Source organism: Microtus oregoni, unplaced genomic scaffold, assembly GCF_018167655.1.
Source record: "Microtus oregoni isolate MIOR12 unplaced genomic scaffold, Mior012 000009F_ref0000495, whole genome shotgun sequence".
Classification (NCBI taxonomy): Eukaryota; Metazoa; Chordata; class Mammalia; order Rodentia; family Cricetidae; genus Microtus; species Microtus oregoni.
This window is the reverse complement of record NW_024543068.1, coordinates 13,662,384-13,680,147: the sequence shown is the minus strand read 5'-3', so window position 1 is coordinate 13,680,147 and position 17,764 is coordinate 13,662,384. Positions and strand designations below refer to the sequence as shown.

General features: G+C 38.9%; 1 protein-coding gene across 7 annotated transcripts in view; it reads right to left on the bottom strand.

Moving 5' to 3' along the window:
- Numb (NUMB endocytic adaptor protein) overlaps positions 1 to 17,764 on the bottom strand; it is a 122,426-nt gene that overhangs the window by 23,496 nt on the left and 81,166 nt on the right. For 3 of the 7 annotated variants that reach the window (XM_041657963.1, XM_041657964.1, XM_041657965.1), the window contains 2 exons: positions 9,423 to 9,497; positions 2,704 to 2,739 (listed from right to left, as the gene is read on the bottom strand). In XM_041657963.1, the coding sequence (XP_041513897.1) occupies positions 2,704 to 2,739; positions 9,423 to 9,497 (111 nt within the window). The remainder of the gene's footprint in view (positions 1 to 2,703; positions 2,740 to 9,422; positions 9,498 to 17,764) is intronic. The other 4 variants (XM_041657966.1, XM_041657968.1, XM_041657967.1 and 1 more) reach the window with 2 other exon arrangements.

Here is a 17,764-nt window from a genome sequence, read left to right as displayed (position 1 = left end):
CCAGCACCCAGGAGGCAGAGGCAAGATGATTATGAAAGGCCAGCTTTCCCTACCTAGAGAAGTCCTATTTCAAAACCAAAACCAAGCAAAAGGGAAGGAATGGACACACATGGGCACAGATGACAGGCGGGCAAGTGGACCTGACAATAGGGAAGGAATGAGCACACATGGGCACAGACGACAGGCGGGCAAGTGACCTGACAATAGGGAAGGAATGGACACACATGGGCACAGATGACAGGCGGGCAAGTGACCTGACAATAGGGAAGGAATGAGCACACATGGGCACAGACGACAGGCGGGCAAGTGACCTGACACTAAGCTGGAAGCCAGAGCGTCACTCGTGCCAGGCAAGTGCTCTACTAATCAGTATAAGCTTCAGTCCTGGTTCAAGTTTATCTGCCCAGTAGGAAGCAAGTAGAAAAAAAGAATAGGGTAAGACATTCTGAGGGCTGGAGAGATGGCGCATTAGTGAAGAGCACTGGCTGCTCTCCCAGAGGACCCGGGTTCAGTTCCCAGCTCCAAGTGATTCACACTCTAACACAGACACACATGGAGACAAAACAGTAATGCACATAAAATTAAATAAAAAATTCTGAAAGGGTTTTGTTGTTCTTTGTTTTTTTGAGACAGGGTCTTACTACATAGCTCTAGCTGTCTTAGAATTTAGTGGCCTCAAACTCACAGAGATCCACCTGCCTCTGCCTCCCAAGCACTGGGAAATTCTGAAAGTTAAAGGAGAAAAAAAGAAGTATAAAAGTTATCTAAAACAAGAGAGTAATTGTGCTATGAAAATCAAGACATCTTACTCATCACTGACTAGGGATAGATTGCACATTCCATAACACGTTTTATATACTGGTGCTGACTTGGGCAACACTAAGATGCTATGAATACGCAGTATGCATGTGAGGATTCGCTTCTGAAAATTAATAATTTACCACCTTAAATCTAGAAAAAGTCAGTGACCAAGACTTAGGTTTTTTTTTGTTTTTGTTTTTTTAACCTCTCACCTCTCCCCCATACAGGGTTTCTTTGTGTAGCCCTAGCTGTCCTGGAACTAGCTCTTGTAGACCAGGCTGGCTTTGAACTCAAAGAGATCGCCTGCCTCTGCCTCCCGAGTGCTGGGATTAAAGGTGAGTGCCAATTAGGAATGTAGCTCAGTTGATTGAGTGCTTGCCTAACATGGATTATATCCTGGTTTTTGCAACACTAGGCGCAGTGGTACACTCCTGAACCACACTTCCAGAGGCAGAGGCAGGAGAATGAGAGGTTCAGGTGATCCTCAGGAAGAAAGCAAGGTCTAGGCCATCCTAGGATGCATGAGACCTTGTCTCAAAAACCCAAAATAATAGTCCTCTACCACCCCCCACACACAGGAGAATGGAAACCTGGTAACAGGTTTTTTAAGTCCAGATATTTAGGAGGCTGAGGTCGGAGCATCACTAAATTCAAGGCCAGCAAATTAATGAGATCATGTCTCGAAAGATTAAGTAAAAAAGGGCTGTGGATGTAGTTCATAGTAGAACACTGGCCTGGCATGTGCAACCTCCAGCATCACAAAAGAAAAACAGAAAAACAAAAGTGATGGTGTATAGCATGGTGTTCAAGAGTACAGACTAGGGAGACAGATTATCTAGGTTCAAATCCAAGCTCCTATCACTTACAGGACCTGGGTTTAAGGAGGCTACTTAACCTCTGAAACCTCAGCTTCCTCACTGCATAAAGAATAATAATAATAATTCAATGTTAAAGATTAAAGTGATTCATAATTTTTTAATATCTTATGTAAATTTGGCATTGTGACAGTTAGTATTGTCAATTTGGCAGAATCTGAAATCACCCGGGAAAGGAGTCTAAATTAAATGAGGGCTTGTCTAGATTAGGTTGGCCTGTGCACTGGTTGTGAGCTACCCAAAGTGGGTACTGGGAACTGGACTCGGGTCCTCTATAAGAGCAGCAATTGCTTTTAACGGCCATCCCTCTAGCCTCTTTTATTTCGTTCTAGTATTGGAGACAGACACCTGGGCCTTACGCATGCTCATTCTGGGCAAGCACTCCCGCTGAGGTACATTCCTTGCCCTGGTCCTTCTGAAGATCTGAGCAGTGAACAAGGATCACTAGAGAAGTCTGAGAGTACAGCACCCATGCAGCAGATGTTGGCAGACTATTAATTATGACAGCTTTTCCTAGATCAGCAATACAGGTCAAAGATCACAGTAGGATCTTCAAAGTAAGTTTATGTACTTTCATGTATTCCCCTGAAATTTAACTTAGATTTTTAAAAAAGTAATAGTATTGCATGTAAAATTCGGGGTACTTCCAGTTTTTACCTGAGTCTAATATTTCTTTCTATTTCTGTCAGTCTTGGGCCCTAAATAAAAGCTACCTGTTAAAAATATAGCTAATACACTAACAAAACAGTTTTGAAAGATCAAATAGAGTTTATCTAATAGCAGGTGCTGAAGAGATCATTAAAAAAGAAACTTACTTGATTCATTTATTGGGTTTCCCTAAAAATGAGATTTAGTATTACAAGAAAAACAGGTAAAACCATAGACAGCAACTAATTCTTTAATTTTTAGATACAGTCAAATCTACTTCTGTTTGTGGAGAAATCAAGGTTTTATTTTGTTGGCATGTCAGTGCTATACTGGGGTGTAACTCCTTACAGAATAAGCATAATCATGGCATCAAACTTACTTTTCCAAAGAAGCCTTTGAAGAACTTCCTTTCCTGGAGGAACAGGGGGACAAGTCGAGTGCTATTATTGTATAGGCTAATAAATGTCCCGGGGTTTCACATCAATTAAGCACATACAGAAATAGAAGGGAAAGTGGGAGAAGGGGAGGGATGAGGACTTTAAAGAGTTATCAATACCAGGAGGGAGGGTGACAGGGAAAAGGAAAGGTGCATGAAGTGCAGGGCAACACACGGTCCGACCTAAGAATCCCTGGAGAGGGAGGATTCAGAGCCTGTATCCATGCAGGGCCACTACTTCATTTAGGATCTCTATTTTCCAACAGAGAGTATCCAAATTTGGCAGCAGATAAAAAGATTAGGACATACCAGGTGGGCATGATTTTGTACTTAAAATTCATAATAGTAACAAATAGAAGCTTAGTTCTACATATATTTTTCTACTTAAAATCAATGCTAGTCAAATGTGGTGGCATGTGCCTATCTAACATCTAAGCTCTTTAGGAGGCCGAGGCAAGGCTGCCCGAGCCCAGGAATTCAGCGTCAGCCTTGACATCATCAGCCAGCCTCTTAAAGAAATAAAAAGTAAAGCTGGGCAGTGGTGGCACAGGCTTTTAATCCCAGCACTTGGGAGGCAGCAGAGGCACGGGCGGATCTCTGTGAGTTTGAGATCAGCCTGGTCTACAAGAGCTAGTTCCATGACAGGCTCCAAAGCTACAGAGAAATCCTGTCTCAAAAACCAAAGGGGACAGGGGTGGGGGTGGGGGGAGGAAAAAAAAGGAAAAATAAAACAGGAGCCTGTGAAGACGCTCCAGGTTAGCCTGGCCTTTGTAGTGAGATTCCAGATTAAAAGCAAACCACCACCTTGTTGGAATAGCATGCTTCCCATGCTGTTAGGCTCTGGAACTGCAAACCTTAACAAAACACAAAAATGGCAACCCATAAAGCTAAATCATGAACATACCTCAGCAGCTCTTGCTATACCCTTTCTAACTCAGGGAGTTTAGTCCTGAGTGGTCCACATCCATTAGTGTAAGTGTATATATGTGTATGCTCATCGATTCTACAACATACTGAAACAGCAGGATCTATTCCAGTTCAGAATAAATCATTATGAGGGATTGAAGCTAATGCTTATACTGGGGCATAGAAAAAATACTGGCTCATGGGCCACAAACAGAATTTAAGAAACAGGGTTTTATTTAACTGTTCTTTTTGAAGCAAAGAATCTTGCATTGATATAATCATACAATACTAACTATCAGGATAAGGAAATCATAACAATCTATGATCCCATCATCAATTTGTTGTTTTGGATTGTTGAAACAGGGTCTTACTATATAGTCTGGTACTCACAGTCTAGGCTGGCCTGAAACTCACAAAGATAGATCTGCCTCTGCCTTCTGACTGCTGGCCGTAAAGGGATTCACCACCACACCTAGCCCTACCATCAGTTTTTAAGCTCCATTTACATAGTTGATTATTAAGGAAATCTGAAGAATGTATGCAAAGTAGACAGCTTCAAACTCCCCAGCCCAGCTCTCTACTCCCTTCCTAGGGCTGAGCTGTACTTCTGTCCTCTACTTTTGTAGCTGCAAAAATGTCTAGTCAAAGACAACATGTGATGCTGAAATTTGAGTCTCCTAGCTTTTAAACTCATTTAGTGTTTTTAAACACTAAAATGATTTCCCCTAAAATTTGAAAGTCACAACAAATATCTCCACAAGATCTAAACAAAGCTGGAAAAATAACCAGCATGTTCCAGGTAGCTGTCCCAGCAACACTAAAATGATTTCTGCTGCCAATTTTGGTGGACCTCGTTGTGTTAGACGATGAGTAACACTCAGCTTTAAAGACGCAGCCAAAGTTAAAGATTCAACATTCTCGCGCAGGGCAGGGAGGGGACAGGACATGACAGTTAATATTTAATTCAGCTCCTAGAAAAGCTCTTGTTAAAGATGAGATTTTTTTCTTTTTCTTATAAAAGATCCCAGATGTTAATGAAAAAAGGTGACATGCAAAATGCATAAAAGACAGACAACGGATTGGAGAATATTAACATTCTTTTAAAAAAAAAGATATGATTCTTTTACCTGCTAAAATAAGAACATATATTAAAACAAAGATATCAAATAGTGAATAAAAACCCAACATACTAGGAACTAGTTATATAATGAAACAAATCTAAAATCAAAGGCAGAGATAGAGAGACATTTAGAAGCAATGGAATGAAATAGCATTCTACAATGAAAGGCATTTTGGATCCCAGTGAAGCAAGGCAAAGTCTGATACAATAATTACAGAGCTCACTGCTAACTGCATTATTTACCACCCTGTAACATAATAAAGCAACAGCCTTTTCTGAAATTTATTCTATGCAATCTAAGCCTTGTAGTAGTTAATTAGTGAATTATGTCACAAAATAAATGAGCTAAAATAATTGTTATTTCATGTATATGAGGGTAAGAGATGGTCTGAGGTACATATTTTAAAAACTATCTCGATACTATTTTCTTCACCGGAGAATGTCAACTTTGCTGATGACCTCCAACACAATTTAAAGTAATTCTAAATTACAAGGGACCACTTGGGGAAGGTCCCCATACAACTATACTTTAAATCATTTTCAATTCCCCACAAGATTAAAGCCACTAGAAATAGAACTTTTTGGTTTATAGGCTGTTCACACGACAGGCTTAATGCCTGTTTGCTGTTTAACTGGCGGTATGTGAGCTACATAACTCCTCACATTTTAAAGTTCTGACATTCAGTTTGAACAGACTGCAAGGGTATTTCGTTTCTTTAACCCTCTGCACCTTTATACACCCCTACAACTTGTTTCCACTTATCTAAAAGTCTTTCAGGAAGCTTTATGATCTTTACACTACCAAACACACACTAGCAACACAGCATTTGGTACAATGTAAGAATTGGGCACAGCAGGCTGTAGATCCTAGATGGATATCCGTTAAAAGAATGCTGTCAAGAAAGAAAGGTACCTAATATCTCTACTTAGTGAAAATACGAGAAGACAAATAAACAAAACAAACCACCACGGAGCTATGTGGACTCACAAGACAATACCCTGAAGACTTCCTATTTACTGTAGGTTCTCAGTATAGCACTAGACAGTTTATCTACAGAACAGTGATGTTTTATTGAGCATAATAAATAGAAGTTTACCCATTACCCAAAAATCCAGTTTGATTTTTTTTAACACATTTGCCAATGTAAGTTTATATAACTGTCCTAAGTTTCCTAGATAAGCCAGAGGATGATGCAGGTGTATTCCTTCATTGTTTCATTATTACTTTGTTGAGGCACTAATTCACCTAGACCCATTGGTGAGTGAGCTTCAGAGACCTTTGTCTTCACACTCCCAGCTCAGGGATTACAACCTTGTGAGTTGTAATCGCTGTCTGGCTCTATATAACTACAATTTTTAAAATGCAAATTTAGGTTCTATTTATGATAAATATAAAACACATTAAATGTTTTTCAAACAGTCGTGGACCTCGAACAATAATCTTGTTTTAAAAGTAAAAGGTGAAATAAAAAAAAAATCTACTCAACAAATTAGCTTTAAACTAGGTGGTGAGCAGAGTGGAGAGGCTGTACCCATCCATCCTTCCAGTTTGTGGGAAGTAGAGGCCAGAGGAGGAAGAGTTGGAGGCCCTACCTCAAAAATGCCAAAAATTCCCAAAAGCAACAGCAATAAAAACTACACATTTAAATACCGGCTACATCTAGATTTCGGAGAGATCTTGTTTTATTTAATAGACACTTTTAAAAAATTAATCTTAAGTGTGTGGGTGTTCTGCCCGTGTACCACATATATGCCTGGATCTCCTGGAGATGTAAGATTTCCCTGGAATTACAGATGGTCGTGAACCACAATGTGGGTACTCAAAATCGAACCTAGGTCTTCTGGAAGATCAGACAGTGCTCTTAACCACTGAGGAATCTTCCTAGCCCCTATTTGTAAATCTTGGAGTTCATTTGTACTTTATACAATACACATGTTTCTAAAAATTTTTTTAAGTTAAGATTCAGATGAAGTGACATACCCAGGAGGCAGAGGATGGTAATGTGCTGGAGCTGAAACTGTCTCAAAACCCAAAGATTAAAAACAAAATTAGATAGCAATGCTAAAGATGTGGCTCGGCAGCCTGTGATGCTCTGGGTTTGCTATTCAAAAGGACTGAATTAAAAATTTTCTTTTAAAATATTTATTTATTTTATGTGCATTAGTGATTTGCCTGCATGTATGTATGTCTGTATAAGAATGCCAGATCCCCAGGAACTGGAGTTACAGACAGCTGTGAGCTGCTATGTGGGTGCTGGGAATTGAATCTGGGCCCTCTGGAAGAGCAGTCAGTGCTCTTAACTGCTGAGCCACCTCTCCAGCCCTGAATTAAAAGATTTTTCTAAAAATTAAAATATTTTGTAATTCCACAGTGGTTTTGTAACCCTAAGTAATATAAATTTTAAGACATTAATAACTATAGTTTGTTTCAGGATAATCTAATTGGCATCCTAGGATTTTAAATTAAGATTTATTTTTATTTTTAATTATGTGTGTTTCTGAGTGTGGGTTTGTGCACATGTGTGTGGTAATCACAGAAACCAGAAGATGGCATTAGATCCCCTGGAGTTGGAGTTATAGCCACCTCAAGAGGGTACTGAGAACTGAATATGAATCCTCTACAAGAGCAGCAAGCCCCTTTAACTGCTAAATCACCTCTCTTGTTTCCGCCCCTCCCCATTTCCTGGTGTGTCTGTTGTTTCCCATCATTATTATACACTGATATAAAATATTCTTTAGGGGGCTGGAGAGATGGCTCAGCGGTTAAGAGCATTGCCTGCTCTTCCAAAGGTCCTGAGTTCAATTCCCAGCAACCACATGGTGGCTCACAACCATCTGTAATGAGGTCTGGTGCCCTCTTCTGGCCTGCAGGCATACACACAGACAGAATATTGTATACATAATAAATTAATAAATAAATATATATAAAAAATATTCTTTAGGCTGGGAATAGGGGCTCATGCCTGTAGTTCTAGCATAGAGAGGCAAGCCAGGATCAGAAGCTAGAGGCTAGCTTGGGGTACATACTGAGCTATACAAAGAAACTATCTCAGGAAAGAAACAAACAAAAACAGTCTTTAAGAAGTTAAATAATTATTTTTAAAACATCCTTACCTAAACTCATCTAATTTATCATTCTAGAGGAATGGAGAGTTATTTTGTAAGAAAAAAACCTGTTATTTCTCTGTGAAGCTAGTTTTGATAAAAATGGAAAGCTAAATTATCTGAGTCTGTATTTAATCAGGGAATAGTTATATAAGAGAGCAAGTCTGTCAAACTAGTTTCATGGACCACAGAGCATACCAGTAAGCCCTCTTAACATTGATGAAATCGAGGAAACTTGATGGGTTTCTATCACGTTCACTTCAGAATTTAACTGTCCAAAATCTGAGATAAAAGGGTTTTTTCTACATATGGAAGAATGTATGTGTACCATTTGTACACAGAGTTTATGTTTTGTCTTCTATAATTAGTTAATTTTTTTTTTACTTTACTTTTTTTTTTTTTTGGTTTTTTGAGACAGGGTTTCTCTGTGGTTTTGGAGCCTGTCCTGGAACTAGCTCTTGTAGACCGGGCTGGTCTCGAACTCACAGAGATCCGCCTGCCTCTGCCTCCCAAGTGCTGGGATTAAAGGCATGCGCCACCACCGCCCGGCTTTACTTTTCTTTTTACAACAGATTCAGGCATTTAATCCAAAGTAAAATCTACCCCTCTTTGATATATTTTTAAATTTTACATATACGATACTGAGGGAATACACAAGAGGTAACATAAACTGTACCAATAAAGCAGAAAAGTTTTGGTTATTAAGCAAACTGAGAAAAAAAAAGCACTCATTAGTAGCCAAACTTATACTAGCAAACCCAAAGTAACATGAACTGAATGCTGTTTGGGGATAGGCCATGCAGAGGTGATGCTTAGAGCTTTCATAGCAAAGTGGGGAATGGCTACATACTGGAGAGAAGGAAGGCTGTAAAGGGGGCTTAAAGAGTTATGGGACGGTACTTAGACATTGAAAATAGAAAATTAACACTTCAATATGATCCTGTATCAACTGTAAATACTTTCTCTCCCTTCTTAAATACACAAGTATGAATGTAGGATGTATTCTATGGTGTAACAGGCAAAGACAACGCTGTCTCTTGAAAAGGAGTTATACATTTCAAGTTTATGCAAAAGGAAGAGAAAGCAGGTTGTTTCTGTCAGAGGAACACAGGAAGAAAGATGTAGGAGTCAAGATAATGAGAAGTCCCGCATCAGGCATTGCTCAGGCATCTTCTACTTTTGTCCCTGGAAAGTTCTTTCTTATAGATTTAAAATTAACAGTGTTATCGTTCAGGTATCACAATTAAGTGTTAACTGTAGCATTCCCGGGCTGGCTTTAGAATATTATTTTCTATCAGATTTCATACTGCTTGTTTTTTATGGGTCATAACAAGTGAAAAGCATAATTTGGATAATGTAGGAGTTGGTCTTTATAATCTGTACTTTTGAACACAGAACATGAGATGTTCTCTTTTTCAGTAAGCCCACATCTTTTGCCTTGAGAGAACACACTGTTCTGACTGCTTGCTGGGTGGTAAAATTCAATGAGCACAATCTCATAAGAAAATATTGATAACATATAGATACATACAGCTTTCAATCTTTTTACAGCATCTTCACAGATGTGCATTCCTCTTGACTCATCAACTTCTACGTGGCCAAGGTACTGCGGAGAGAAAGGAAAAAAGTTAGTTCTATTGATGTTCATTGAGAAACTATTTAGTAGACAGCGGATGATAGAAATTAAACTCCTGCATCACGAAACTCATAGCTATTGAAGAAAAGTAAAGGCAATCTTATTTTATAGGAATTATCAGGGGAATAAATGAAAAAGTATATGATAGTCACTAAGTATATTCAGTCATCTGAATCTACGGGGTCAAGAGCATAATAACCTAAGTGAGATACAGCTCCTCTATCTCCACATATAAAATCAATCTTAAGACAAAATATGTACACCTAGCATGAAAAAGTACAAACATGACCAGCAAGACGGTTCAGCTGATAAGGTGCTTACTAACAAACTTGACAACCTGAGTTCAGTTTGTAGAACCCATACAGAGGAAGGAGAGAACCAATTCTCACCAATTGTTCTGATCTCTACACATGCATCATGGCATACATGCACACACATATACACGTGCATACACAGATGTGTGAAGTTTGAGGAGGCTTAAATTATAAACTGATTGGCCTAGTAGCTCAGGCTTCTTATTAACTCTTATAACTTATATTAGCCCATAAAACTTGTCTGTGTTAGCCACCTGGCTTGCTACCTTTTTCCGTGAGGCAGTCACATCTTGCTTGCTCTGTGTCTGGGTGATGACTACAGACTGACGCTTTCTCTTCCCAGAATTCTCCTGTTCTCACTGCCCTGCCTCTACTTCCAACCTGGTTGCCTCACCTATACCTCCTATCTGGTTACTGGCCAATCATTATTTATTTAAAATGTCTGCAGTTGTCACCCAGATGCAGAGGACGCAGGATGTGACTGCTTTGCCGAAAAACGTACCAAGCCACGACTAACACAGACAAGAATTATGGGCTAATGTAAGTTATAAGGGTTAATAAGAAGCCTGAGCTAATAGGCCAACCAGTTTATGATTAATGTAGACCTCTGTGTGTTTATTTGGGACTAAATGGCTGTGGGACCTGGTGGGACAGAACACTTAGTATACACACCCTAAGCCTCCCACTAGATGAAACCATAAAATCTGGATACAGTGCATTGGAGCAGCTACTGAGGTTCTGAAAAGAAAGTACTGTTCACTCGAGGCATTACTAATTTCCAAGTTTACCTTTCCCATTTCCTTCATTGGAATCTCCAGTTTAGAAAAATACAGTTAGAGCAGTAAGAACGGGCACGAAGGAACTCTGGTAAAATGATTCTAGCTCTGACATGAGGACCAGGAAGGGAAACTCCTAAATTCAGAGAAAGCCAAGGAACTGCAGGAAACCTACTGGTAATGTGGAGACGGTTAAAGCAGCAGAAGTAGCAAAGCTGAAAACACCTTAAATTCAGAGTATCCTCTCCGCTTAGTCAGAGAAAGAGGGCGCTATAGGTGAGATCCAAGCAAAAACTACTAAGGAGGACAAATGCTTGGGAAACTGAACTTCTGGGCTAAACCTGAACTACACAGGTAAGGATCTCTCCTGTAACTGGTATATCAGGACTTTCAGAGCTGAACCAACAGAAACACCATGTCCCAGTTCTCATACTCACCACCAATGGGTGGTGTACACACCACAGATTTATACAGGCTTTGAAAACTAGACAGATACAATTCTCATATCTAACTAAAAAAAATCCAAATTCCTCCAACATGAAATTTTCTGAGTACAGACATGAGATATAGATATGATATAGATAGTAGCAAAGTCCACACATGGCCTCAGGTTAGGTAAGACACAGTCAAAATCAGGTAATGCTAAAAATACTACATATAATTACGTTTAGGATATATGTGTATATCCTAAAGACAAATAAGAAACAAATATTTACATTTAGACTTGAGCCCTATCTCTAGGATATCTTACTATGGATATATGCAAACAGTCCAAAGTTTTAAAAAAAGATCTGAAAAACACTTCTACTCCTATGCAGTTTTAGATATAGGACACAAAACAAACACAGTTTCTTATAAACAAGTCACCTATATAGCATAGGCTGGCCTCAAACTTGTTATGTAGTCAAGGCTGATTTTTAATTTATAATCCTGGGATTACAGGTATGTGCTATTATACCCATTTTATACAGTGTTGAGAGTGAACCTGCGGCTTCATACATGCTGGTGAAGTGATCTACCAACTAAGCTACAGTCCTCAGGTTCCCTTCCTCAAAAAGACTCAAACAAATCCCAGGGTCTTACAAGGCAATATTTAGCTGGTATACAGCAAAATCCTGAGTTTAATTCATTTCTGTGGAAAACCAATCCATGTTACAAACACACATATTTTAAAAACAGTTTTATAAAAACATTCAAAGAGGCACTAGTGCACTCAGAGACTATTTGCAATTACACCAGACAGTAATCTTGGAACTTACTTTTTTAAAAAAAAATATTTATTTATTTATTATGTATACAACATTCTGTCTGTGTGTATGTCTGCAGGCCGGAAGAGGGCACCAGACCCCATTACAGATGATTGTGAGCCACCATGTGGTTGCTGGGAATTGAACTCAGGACCTCTGGAGGAGCAGTCAGTGCTCTTAACCTCTGAGCCATCTCTCCAGCCCCGGAACTTACTTTTATAGAATCATTTATTTTCTATAAAAATATTTTCCATAAAAAGAACGTTGCCTCCATGACAGCTGGAAGTGATTCTAGAAGATGACGTCCCTTCTCCCAGCAAAGTTTGAGCTCAGGGTTAGGGACATCATTTAGGGGTTGATTATGATTGTTTCGGGGTTGGGGGTTGGGAGGGAATTATGTAGGTTCAGGGATCTCTTTGAAAAAAAAAAAGAAGGAAATTGAATGGGATAATAGATTAGTGTGAGCTTACTCACACTAATAATAATAGTGAATACTTATGAGCTATTATTTATAAGCAACTTACGTTGGTATAGATTCTTGGATATTGATACATGCTTAAATTATATTGAGTATGTTCCTATTTTGGTTTATCATATTTTTATACCTAGGCAAAGTTATTTTATCATATTTTATGCATGCATGATTCTACCTCTGCTTAAGACATTTTGTATATTGATACAATTTTAGAATATATTTATCATATTGCAATATATATTTCTACCTCTGATCAAGATACTTATACACTGTTTATGTTTTGAGGTCACTGTCCTCACTTGTTGCACACTAAATATGAAGTCTTAGTCTTTAAGTTATATAGATATTAAAAATTATAGGTCAAGAGTCATCCATGTTTGTCATACTTATAGTTAGATTAATCAGGTTCTTTAGATATACAGAGATTGTATTCTGCATAGATAGGTAATCTTCAACTACTTCAGAGAGCTGTAGAATATGGCATTTAAATAACTTAGGGTTCTGTTGACGTGAGACATGATTGCTCCTGGAGCACTGATCTATTCCCGAGAAAATGTTGAGCACCGAAGACACTCCACTTGGAGCTTGTTTTCTTCTTGGCAAAACTGGCCTTTGGGCAAGGAACTATCCATGCATTGACCACTGAAAAATGCACAATGTCCAGACAGGACGAGCAGAATACAAGAAAAAAGACTGTCAAATCTTGCCAAGATGGGGAAAAAAGTTTGAAAATTTTCCTACCTCTGAAAATGGTCTGTCAGTCACTCTAGGCCTTAGCCAAAGGTGGTTGCTTCTACATTGCAAATGAGACTTTGGGTGATTGCCCAGGTAGCCAGTTGTCTCTGTCAATTGTTGCACATTTTGAAAGCTGCTTGATTGTACTTCCTGCTTACTCAAGTAATATTATTTCCCTTCTTGGGTCTTTGATGGGGTTGAAGACTAGATAGTTGTAGTTACTTTCCTCTCATGACTTGGCCAAGTTATTTATGAGATTTAAACTCTTTAGGAGAGGATAATTATTGAAGCATCATATGTTTCTTGCTTTTTATTGTTTATGCTGGTGTAATTCTAATTTTTATATCTGATGTTTGTTCTTATTGTATATAATTTTGTATTAGGCTTAGAACTCTTATTTAAACAAAAGGGGGAGGTGCTGTAGGAAATCCTACAGCCAGTAGCTTTAAGTTACCTGCCCACTTGGGCATGGCTTCTTATACTATAAATGCCAATGTAAAGTGTGTTCCCTCGCTCTTCCAGCTGCTAGAATCAGTTCCTGTTCCCTGTTCGTGCAGGACCGTGATCTGTGTGTCTACCCCTAAATAAATAACCCTTTATTATACTCAATGCTGAGCTAGTATGGAATTACTTTTTAGCATCCATCTTCAAATTGTCTTGAAATAACTGCAAAATGGAAGGTCTCAACAACAAAAAAAAATAGAATATATATATATCAAATTTAAACTTTAAACCTAGAAAACCACATTGTATTAACTCAGTAGGAGAATGGAGAGGATAGCCAGCATTATTCTTAGTGATGAGAAACCAAATGCCCTGACCCTGATATAAAAATGTAGTTAAGTCTTTTGTCTTCATCTGAATTAGAGGAGCACACTGCTAAGTCAGGTGGTAGTCACAGGTCTGGCTTTATTAGAAAACTGTTATCATCTTTTCTAAAATGTCTATACCATGCCAGATCCTCATCTGCAATGAGTCTTTCAAGACTTCTACATTTTAGCCAGCAACTCATAGTGTCTGTTTCTCTAGAAGGCCATTCTAGCAAACATATAGTGAACTATTTTGCAGTATTTTATTTGTTTTGCGGACAGGATCCCACTATGTAGCCTTGGGTTGCCTTGAACTTGCCAAGATGTCCTCAAGCTCAAGACACTCACCTGCCCAATTCCTGAGTGTTGGCATTAAAAGCACGTGCCACCACCCCAGGCTCTTTTGCAGCCTGAGTTACCATACCCTGAGTGACTAACAGTATTAAGCACGCTATGTTTATGCTTCGCTACACTGCATCTGATCAATACTGTCTGTTTCTTTTCTAGCCTTCTTTTTCTTTTCTCTTTCTTTCTTTTTTTTTGAGACAGGATTTTACTTTAGAGTCCCGCTTGGTTTTGACTCCCAGATCCTACTGCCTGTGCCTCTCAAGTGCTAGAAATGATAGGCATGGACCACCATGCTTAGCTTTCCTATCAGGTTTAGAGAATTCCTTTGAATTTCAAGTTCAAGTCTCTTGTAGACATGATATCCAAATATGTAAAGTTTTTACAATTGGGGCTTGTTTTTTCTTTTCTTTTCTTTTTTTTTTTTTTTTATTTTTTTGAGACAGGGTTTCTCCGTAGCTTTTGGTTCCTGTCCTGGAACTAGCTCTTGTAGACCAGGCTGGCCTCGAACTCACAGAGATCCGCCTGCCTCTGCCTCCCGAGTGCTGGGATTAAAGGCGTGTGCCACCACCGCCCGGCTTCTTATTTTTTTTTAATTTGTTTATTTTTAGTGTGTTTAAGATGAGTCTCTCTTGTCCTGTGGCCTCGGCTGTACCTCCTAGGTAGTGCAGGTGGCCTCAAACTCATGTTCTCCATACCTCAGCCTCTCAAAGGCTGAGATTCCATGTACAGACCATGGCTGGCCCATTTCACAATAAAAAGTTTATTTTATGTATATTCATGTTTGCTTACATGTTATGTATGTGCACCATAGCATGCCTAGAGCTGTGGAGCCAGGAAAAGCCACTAAATTTCCTACACCTGGAGTAACAACAGATGGTTGTGAGGCACCACATGGGTGCTGTGAACTGAACCTGGGTCTTCCGTGAAAGAAGCAAGTGCTCTTAACCACCAAGTCATATCTCTAGCCCCCATCTACTTTAATAATTTAAGCAATTTTTAAAAAGATTTTTTTTAAAAAAAATTCTGTGTATGAATGTTTGCCTTGAATGTGCACCATTTCCCTTCCTCGTGACCACAGAGGTCAGAAGAGGATGTGGATCCCCCAGCACTGGGTACATGGTTGTGAGCTGAGATCTGAACCTGGCCGTCTGGAAGAGCACGTTTTCTAACCACCCAGTGATTTTTCCAGACTCATTTTACCATTTTTTAAAGATGCAATTCAGAGATTAACAAGATGGCTCAGTGGGGACAGGTGCATACAGAAGCCTAAAGATCTGAGTTTGATCCCTGGGATTCACACGGTGACCCTATCTATGCATATGCAGTGGCAGAAATAGTGTGTAGATAGGCATGCATATGTGCACACAAAGTAAATGATAATTTTTTTAAAGAGCACAATTCAGCAGCATTATTAAATTCAAAATGGTACTGTTCACATTCACTTATTTCCTTAGCTTTTTTTTTTTTTTACTCCAAACACAAATTGTCAAGCAATGATGTTTCACTTCTCGATCTAAATTTATGGTAGTTTCTAGTATTTTTGTCCTTTTGAATTAGTTTGGTGTAGCTATTTAAGTGGAATCACATAGTGTTGTCCTTTGTGTTTGACTTATTTCACTTAGCCTAGTATTTGTAAAATCCATCATGTAGTACTACATATCAGAACCAGATTCCTGTCAGTGCTAAGTAACACGGCATTGTGCTGCATGTCATGCTGTTAGTCCTCTGACAACCAACCCTGGCTTGTTTCTCCCCCTCGGTTACTGTGAATAAGGCTACAGTGAGTACTGGCATATACAGATCTGTAGGAATTCTTGATCTCATTCTTTTTATTCCTTTAGAATTCCCAGGAGTGCAACTGCTAGTTTTTTGTTATTTATTTATTTATTTATTTATTTATTTATTTATTTCCAAGATAGGGTTTCTCTGTGTAGCTTTGGAGCCTCTCCTGAAACTCATTCCATAGATTAGGCTGGCCACGAACTCACAGACATCCACCTGCCTCTGCCTCTTGAATGCTGGGATTAAAGGCGTGTGCCACCACCACCAGGCCGGTATTTTTTTTAAAAGGAATATTAAGGAAGTGACAACAGCTTTCTACAGTCACATCACTGAGCATTCCCAAAATTGTCTTTTTCTTCTTTTTGCTTTAAAATTGTGGCAACCTTAATAGGTATGATGATGTATCTCATAGTTAGAATTTGTTTGTTTTTTGGGCAGGGTTTTGCTACATAGTTCATGTTAGCTTTGGCCTCACTATGCAGCTCTGGCTGTCCAAATTGTGGTAATAATCCCATCTCGGTCTCTTGTGTGCTTGGATTCAAAGTGCATGACCATGCTTAGTTCACTGGTTTTGATTTGCATAATAGCCTTAATGTCTAATAAATGTTAATTATTCTCATTTCTTTGTATAAATAATTCACTTGTGTACCTTCTTTGGAGAAGTTTCAATATTTCCCTCTTGTGTACTTTAGTTGGGTTTCATATCTGTAAAGAATTCCTTACATATATCTTAGACATCAAATGTTCATAAGATGAATGATTTCACAATGTTTTCTTCTATTCTGGAATTCACTCTTTTAAAATCCTTTGACGCTCAGAAATTTATTTATTTTTATTATAGATAGACATGACTCTCTAGCTTACGCTGATCAGGTGGGTCCAGTTTCTGATCCTCTTGCCTCTGCTCCCAAGTACTAAATGTGCAGGCATACACCACCAGACCTGGATCCTCTTTGTGATTTTTTGTTTTGTTTTGTCTTTTTGAGACAGGGTTTCTTTATATAACAGCTCTGGCTTCTGGCTGTCCTGGAACTAGCTCTTGTAGACCAGGCTGGCCTTGAATTTAGAAAGATTGGCCTGCCTCTGCCTCCTGAGTGCTGGGATTAAAAGTGTGCGCCACCACCGCCTGGCTTGTGAATTCAGTTAAACTGTACTTTGGACGTCCACATACTTTTAGATTCCATTTTACAATTTTCATGCCTAGTTTTCATGTTTGTTTACCAAGTGGTGAAACAGGTTTTTAATCCCAGTACTTGGGAGGCAGAGGCAGGTGATCTCTGTGAGTTCAAGGTCAACCTGGTCTACAAAGTGAGCTCCAAGACAACCAAGACTGTTGCACAGAGAAACCCTGTCTCAAAAAACCAAACCCAAGAAATAAAAAAAACCCAAAAAATACCAAAGTCTAATTAAGTCTATAGTTTTTTTTTTGCTTCTGTGATATCTGTGATACTAGGCTGTATAAGTATTTTATTAATTCCATCAATCTATAAGACTGTCCTTGTTTTCTATTTACGCCAATATGTTTATATACAATAGAAATAATTCTTGTAGGGTTTGGGAACACTGGTCCATAAGACCATCTCTACCCAGTCCTTTAAAGAAGTTATCACTTTTAAAAACAGCTTTCTTGTTGGGCAGCGATGGAGCACGCCTTTAATCCCAGCTCTTAGGAGGCAGAGGCAGGTGGATCTCTGTGAGTTCAAGGCCAGCCTGGTTTACAGAGTGAGTTCCTGGACAGCTGAGGCTAAACA